General features: G+C 51.8%; 1 protein-coding gene across 1 annotated transcript in view; it reads right to left on the reverse strand.

The window, feature by feature from the left end:
- CCDC33 (coiled-coil domain containing 33) overlaps positions 1 to 924 on the reverse strand; it is a 101,719-nt gene extending 100,795 nt beyond the window's left edge. The window contains exon 1 of the mRNA XM_045899716.2: positions 615 to 924. Coding sequence (XP_045755672.1) covers positions 615 to 924 — 310 coding nt within the window. The remainder of the gene's footprint in view (positions 1 to 614) is intronic.
- Between the last annotated feature and the right edge of the window lie 5,952 nt (positions 925 to 6,876).

The raw sequence follows: 6,876 nt of genomic DNA on the forward strand, positions 1-6,876 counted from the left end.
GTTCAACCTGTCCCTGATCTCTGGTCACCTGAAGGCCTGGGACTTGGTTTCCCCATTCCCTCACAGCCCTCCTCCTCCAGGAAGCCTGCCTGCGTGGCCTCGCAGTCTAGGCGTGGATCTTCTGCTCCTTCCAGACCACTTATCTATTCTCTGTTGAGATTCCCGCCTTTCTACCTAATCTGGAAACTTCCTGAACGCCAGACCCTGGTCTCCACCTCTCCGTCCACCCCCATGCCCACAGTCCAGTGGTGCTCAGGGCTGGGCACCCAGGGCACTGGCTCCAATGTTACTCAGTGTGACATCCAGTGGGACTGGCCCCAAACCTGCTGTGTACTCAGCTTTTGTAAATTTACAAAGCCATTCCTCATCTGTCCTTTTATTTCCTCCTCACGCGACCCGTGTGACCAGCATCAGTGTCCCCCTGTCACACTGAAGGAGGCAGGGGCTCACGGAGGACCAGCATTTGCCCAAGATCACACAGACAGAGCTTTGGGATCCAGTCTAAAGTTCTGACCCTCCCAGTTTCCCTGAGGCTCCCTGGGGTCCCTGCCAGGGGCTGGGGCAGGAGTTACAGGATCCTTCTCTCCCCCCCAACCACCACCCTCACTTCATACCTTTGGGCAAAATAAAGACAAACTTGTTCCTGGTGAGGGCGAGGCTCTGGCCAGGATCCTGCTGCTCAATGACATCGGTGACAGCAGAGCAGGTAGGGAGGGGGTCCCCATTATTTACCTGCAATAGTACCCCAGCCCCAGATCCAGCCTGCAGGGGGTTCTCAGCTGTCAGCCGCAGGACGTATCTGCCCTCCTCGTTAAACCCCACACTTAAGACTTCAAATTCCAGATCCAGTATCTTCTCCTCAGCCTTCAACCTCTGGCTCTGCAGGGATGCAGGGACCCAGGGTTCCGGCCCCCTGAAGGCCATGAACTTGCCGGGGACTGACCCCCCGGCTGAGCGCTGCCCCCTCCCTCCCACAGCCCCAGCCTGGGCCCACTCTGAAAGCCTGTACACTAGGCGCTCAGGGCCGTACCCCACCCCTCTCTGTTTGTTTGAGGAGAAACCAGGCAACAAGCCAGGAAGCTGGGCCTGTCATGGGGAACAAAGGCCGCCACTGATCCCTCCCTTTTAGCATTTGTTCATTCAACAAATATTTATTGAGCATCTAATGTGTGCCAGGCACTATTTTAGGCATTTGGAATACAGCAGTGAAACAAATGAAGGATCCTGCCCTCCTGAAGCTTCTCTTCTAGTGGGGGAGGGAGGTTGGGACAGATAGAAACAGGCACAAAATATAGAAAATAAATAATTATAATATGTGTTAGAAGATGATAATTCTATGGGAAAATTAGTGCAGGGTCAGGGATGAGGAGTACTGGTGTGGGGAGCACAGGGTATGGGGTTCTCAGGACTTTCCATTTCTGGGAGAGCCTGTCTCTATATGCCTATTCATCCCCAAAAGTTGATGAGTTGGGGGGGTGGTCTCAAGGGAAGAGGGACAGTGCTTGTTCTCTGGGAGCATGGCCTTAGCACCTGCTTCTGGAACCAGTTTGCCTTTGTAATCAAAACTCACAATATCGGGCAGAGAGCCCAAAGCTTCTTACACTAAAGAGTTGTCAAGCTGGAATCCATCCTTCCTGAGCCTGGGTCTTGCTGATACCCAACGGGAGAGGGAAAATTCTGAACACTCTTCAGTAAGAACCATCTCTACCATCACCATCACCACCAACGTTATTACCACCACCATCACCACCATCTTCACCTCCAGTATCATCATCATCATCATTTATGATACTCTTCATTGAGCAGCTACTGCCTACCAGGCACTCTACATGGCTCTGTGATGTAGATATAATCATTCCCATTTTACAGATGAAGAATCTGAGGCTGAGAGAATCTCAGATTACACAGCTAGTAAGAAGCTGAGCTGAGATCCGTACCTATCACTATACTTTCTCCTATTAAACCTGTCCTGGGACTGGCTCGAAGATTGAAATTCATATTATCAAGGACTTCTGTATCCTAAAATTGACAAGTACAGTTTTGAGTCCAAAAAGCACATGTATGGGTAGCATAGATTTCATTCAAGAGTTCATTTGAAGTCACTTTGACTGGAATGCATTATTTCCACAAAGTAAGAGATAACCAGTCTAAAGACGGTATTGGCCAGCCCTGCTAAGGGTCCCCAAGTATGTGGTAGGCTTCCTCTGCAATGATTAGAATCCAGTTCCTTCAGATTCCCCCAAGGAGAAATTGAGACAAAGAGGGTTTAGAAGACCAGAGTTCTAGCCACCTGACTTGCACGTGAACTTGGGCAGATCCCTTTCCCTCTCTGGGTGTCAGTGGCCCCATTCGTATCATAAGGGTGAGTTGGGTGGTAAGTCTTCCCACAGCTCTGGCGGGCTGCAACTCTGTAAGTCATAGTGGGAAAGCCAGAGTCTGGCCGTTTGGGGAAGAGAGGCCACCTGGAAACCTTTGCCTCAACAGTTGGGCCTGCCCAACCAACCTGGGTCTAGAAGCCATGGTTTGCCCCCGCTAGGTCTAAGGTCTTGGAGATCCAGTGATTCAATTGAAGTAGCTCTCTTCCCTTGCATGTTTGAAGTGACCCCCAAAGATGTCACAAGATGGGAGTCACTCCCTTCTGCCCTGGGGCCAACCTCTGAGCTGCACCCAGCCCCATGACCCTGCAAGCAGATCCCATGCACACAGCAGTTCTTTCTAGTCGGTTTACCCTGAGCCATGCCACACTTCCCTCCTCTTGCTTTCCTCTCTTCTTTCCCTCCCTCCCACTTTCTATAAAAGGTCTGAGGTGACCATGTTGGTCTCAGCATGGTTGGAGGGCCCTGCACCCCTTCCACTTCCCGCCTCCCCTCCCCAACTCAGTCTCCGGGAAAGGCTCATTTTTTGGGTGTGTATGTGTGTGTGTGTGTGTATACTTATCCTTTAAAATTATGGTAAAATAGATATAATGTAAAACTTACCTTCTTAATCATTTCTAGGTGTGCAGTTCAGTAAATGTTAAGTACATTCACATTATTGCACAACCCATCTCCAGAACTCTTCTCATCTTATAAAACTGAAACTCTATACCCATGAAACAACAACTCCCTATTCCTCCCTCCCCTCAGCTCCTGGCAACTGGCCCTTCTACTTTCTGTCTTTATGAATGTGACTGCTCCTCATCTAAGTGGAGTCACACAGTATTTGTCCTTTTGTGACTGGCTTATTTCACTTAACATAATGCCCTGGGGAGGCTTACTTTTGCCCCAGGCCAGACCTGCCCTGTCTCCCCTCCCCTGCCTTTGCTAGTGCTCTTCCCTCTGCCCCAACTGCCCAGCCACACCGGGCGTCATCCTACGCAGGCTGCAGACTAGCTAAAAGCCTCTTCCTCTGGAACCGGGTCAATGACTCCCACCTCTGCCCCACTCTACACCTTCCTCCTTCTGTCTCAAATGATGACTTGCCATAGTCGACTGAATATTCCTTCAGGGATCATGTCTGTGTGTCCAGGCCAGGGCCGAGCAAGGGATAGGTACCTGGGGGACCATTAAAGCATTATTGAATGAATGAATGAGTGAGGGGATGAATGAATGAGTGAGGGGATGAATGAATGAGTGAATGAATGAAAGGATAAATGAGTGGATGGACAAACCCGATCCAGCTTTCGCTTGTATAGAAAAGAATAAGAAATGGTTCTTTGGCTATTTCAACTGGATTCCATCTGAGAGAAGTGAAGACCATTTTGGGCTCTTGACTCATGCTTGGACTCAGAGATGCATCCTGGTGCCTCACTGGGCAGGCTGGTGCCTGGGAGAGAGGGCAGGGGTAAGTGACAGGCCAGGAGGTAGTGGTCCCTTTTTTGTTCTTTTTTCATTAAGATTTTTTTTTTTTTTTAAGATTTATTTATTTATTTTAGAGACACACAGAGAGAGAGAGCAGAGGGACAGGGAGAAGAAGAGAAGCAGACTCCCACTGAGCACAGAGCCTGACGCGGGGCTTGATCCCACGAACCCTGAGATCATGACCTGAGCCGAAATCAAGAGTTGGGCACTTAACCAACTGAGCCACCCAGGTGCCCCAGGAGGTAGTGGTTCCTAATCCTCAGGCTTCTCTGGGCCTGGCCTCAGTTCCACAGAGAAAGTCTGGAAACCTCAGTGAATTTTAGCAGGTCAGGCCTGGATGGTGCTCCCACTTTACAGATGGAAAAACTGAGCCCAGGGTAGCAGATCAGGACCACCTCCCTACTCCCTTTGCAGGATTCTCTCTACTCCTAGCTGCCTCCCTGATTCAGCTTTCTGTGGTTTTCAAAAGATTGAAACTGCAGGCAGAGGCCTGGTTCCCTCAGAAGGAGTCAGGAAGGAGCAGGATGTGAGGTGAGGAGGGGAGGCAGTGGTGCTGACTTCAAGCTGCCCTCCTGGGCTCCAGCATGAAAGGCCTTAATGGAGCCCTCCAGTCTTCTTTCTTCTCTGGAAGAATGGCCACTCAGAGGCTGCTGGCTTTGTCTGGAAGAGCCTGGCCTGTAATTAGCCCATCCCAGAGGGCCCCTTCCTGCTTCCCACAATGGCTCCTTTTAGCCTCCTCTGTTGACACCTGTGGGCCCTCAGACCCCCATCCTCATCCCCAGGGAGCCATCTCCAGCTCTCCCTCAACCCCTGGTCTCAACTCAGAGCTGAATCCTCCCAGCAGGGACGTCTGTGAGTTCCTGGATCCTCGAAATAGTGCTGGCATGATTATCTCCTTCTACAGATGGGGAAACAGGTTCAGAGAGATCAGGTAGGGGAGTGAAGAGATGGGCCTGGACCTCAGGCCTCCTGATTCCCAGACCAGTGTGGTGATTTCAGTAGCCAGCCTCCTCCCGCCAGCAGCTTCTCCCCTCCTAACCCTGTTCCTCCCCCCACCCCACCCCCATGGAACAGTCCCAGGCCCACTCCCTTCAAGTCCACAGCGCCAGAAGCCTCCGGGGTGATAGAATCATAGACTCAGCACTGGTAAAGTGAGGCATGGCAGCCAGCCTCTCTCCACTGCACAGATAGGAAAACAGGAGGAGAGCAGGAAAGAGCCTCTTCGTGGTCACTCAGTAACTGGTAAAGGCAAAATTAGAAGTCTGGTTTCTTCCCTTCACTGAGAGTGGCGGTTAGGGTTGGAGCCTGGCTACCTTGAAACTCTTTCCTCTGAGTGGTAACTCTGATCCAATCTCCATGTCTCTGGCACCATCGGGCTGCATATCCTCCCCTTCCTGGCCTCCTGCTCCAAGCTTTGGCATGGAGCACTGTCAGGAGAGTCCGGGTCATGCCTGCAGCCCTCCAGCTGGCCTTCGGCTAGCAGGAGCTGGGGCTGCACCCGTGACCCCTGGGCTCACATGACAGCCCCTCTCTGCCAGCCGTAGCTCAGAAGGGATAAAGTTCCTGAGGTAGCAGAAAGGAGAGGGTGCTCCACTCGGGCAGCATCAGCAGCACCGACCTTTGCCTCCCATGGTTGCCCAGCTGTTCTACCGGTTCCAAGGACTCAAACTCCTGAGCCCCGCATCCGGCCTGCTTGGGGGCCCTGCAGACTCTGGGGGTTCAGAGACCAGCCCCAGTCCTCCTCTGCACAGGAGACAGGCAGGGCAGGTAAGTGGGGAGGGAGAGAGGCGAGCTGGCCGGGGCAGCACTATGTTAGTACACAAGAAGGCCCGAGAAAAGGTGCCACCTAGAACCTTCAGGTGGAGAAACCAACTTCACAGTCAGGCTCAGAGAGACAGAGAGAAGAACAAAACAAAGAGCAGGAGGGGCGCCTGGGTGGCTCAGTCGTTAAGCGTCTGCCTTCGGCTCAGGTCATGGTCCCAGGGTCCTGGGATGGAGCCTGCGTCGGGCTCCCTGCTCAGAGGGAAGCCTGCTTCTCCCTCTTCCACTCCCCCTGCTTGTGTTCCCTCTCTCGCTGTCTCTCTCTCTGTCAAATAAATAAATAAATAAAATCTTTAAAAAAAACCACAAAAAACAAAGAGCAGGAGAGAGGAACGGAAGGGGAAAGACAGGTTAGAGAGAGAGACACACAGAAATTGACAGAGAGTAAGGCAGAGACAGAGAGATAGAAGGAGAGGCAGAAAGGTGGGGGACAGGCGGACTGAGCCAGACAGGGCGAGGGTGGGATAGAGAGAGACAGTAACAGGGATGGAAAGAGAGACTGATGGACTAGGACAGACAGGCAGCAGAAGGACAGGACACAGAAAGAGAGAAAGGAGCCAGATGGGAGATACTGACAGACAGATCCACCAGTAGGCACCACTGGGCAGAGCTTCTGCTGTGTTCTCATCAGACAGAATGCTGAGAGGTATGTCTCAGGTGGGCCACTTGACCAACTCTGGGGGCCTTTGCCCAACTCCAGGGATTGGGTCCCAGACAGGGTCCCCAACCACAGAAGGGAGCAGAGTCCAAGCCCTGGGAAGGGAGGTTTCTGGACAAAGAGCTGTGAGCTCTCTGTATGTGTAGGGGGTGGAAGGAGGGAGGATCTCTGGCAAAACCTCTCCTAGCTCAGTCACTGCCCTGGCATATCATGTGGCATCTCTAGGCCTCAGTTTCCTCTGAGGTGATGGTGAATATAGGTAGAGCAGGGGTCTCTGAGATCTCCTTCTGCCCTAAGATCTGGCCTTAGCTCAGGCTCTTTCTTTGCAGCTAATTTACTGCTCTATCCTACTTAATTCATGACCTCTACCTCATAGGCCAATATGGCTGCCTGAGATCCAGCCATCATTTCAGCCATCGGGAAGGAGGAAGGAGTAAAGAAAACATCGCTCTTTTAAAGAACACCCCTTTTCAGAAGTTATAGTCAATGCTTCTTTTTCCATCTCATTGGCCAATACCTAGTCTCAGGGCTGTTTGTAAGCTTCAGGAGAGTCTGGAA

This window comes from Mirounga angustirostris, unplaced genomic scaffold (genome assembly GCF_029215605.1).
Source record: "Mirounga angustirostris isolate CCGP_5_RB_7025 unplaced genomic scaffold, mMirAng1.0.hap1 SCAF_9, whole genome shotgun sequence".
NCBI lineage: Eukaryota > Metazoa > Chordata > Mammalia > Carnivora > Phocidae > Mirounga > Mirounga angustirostris.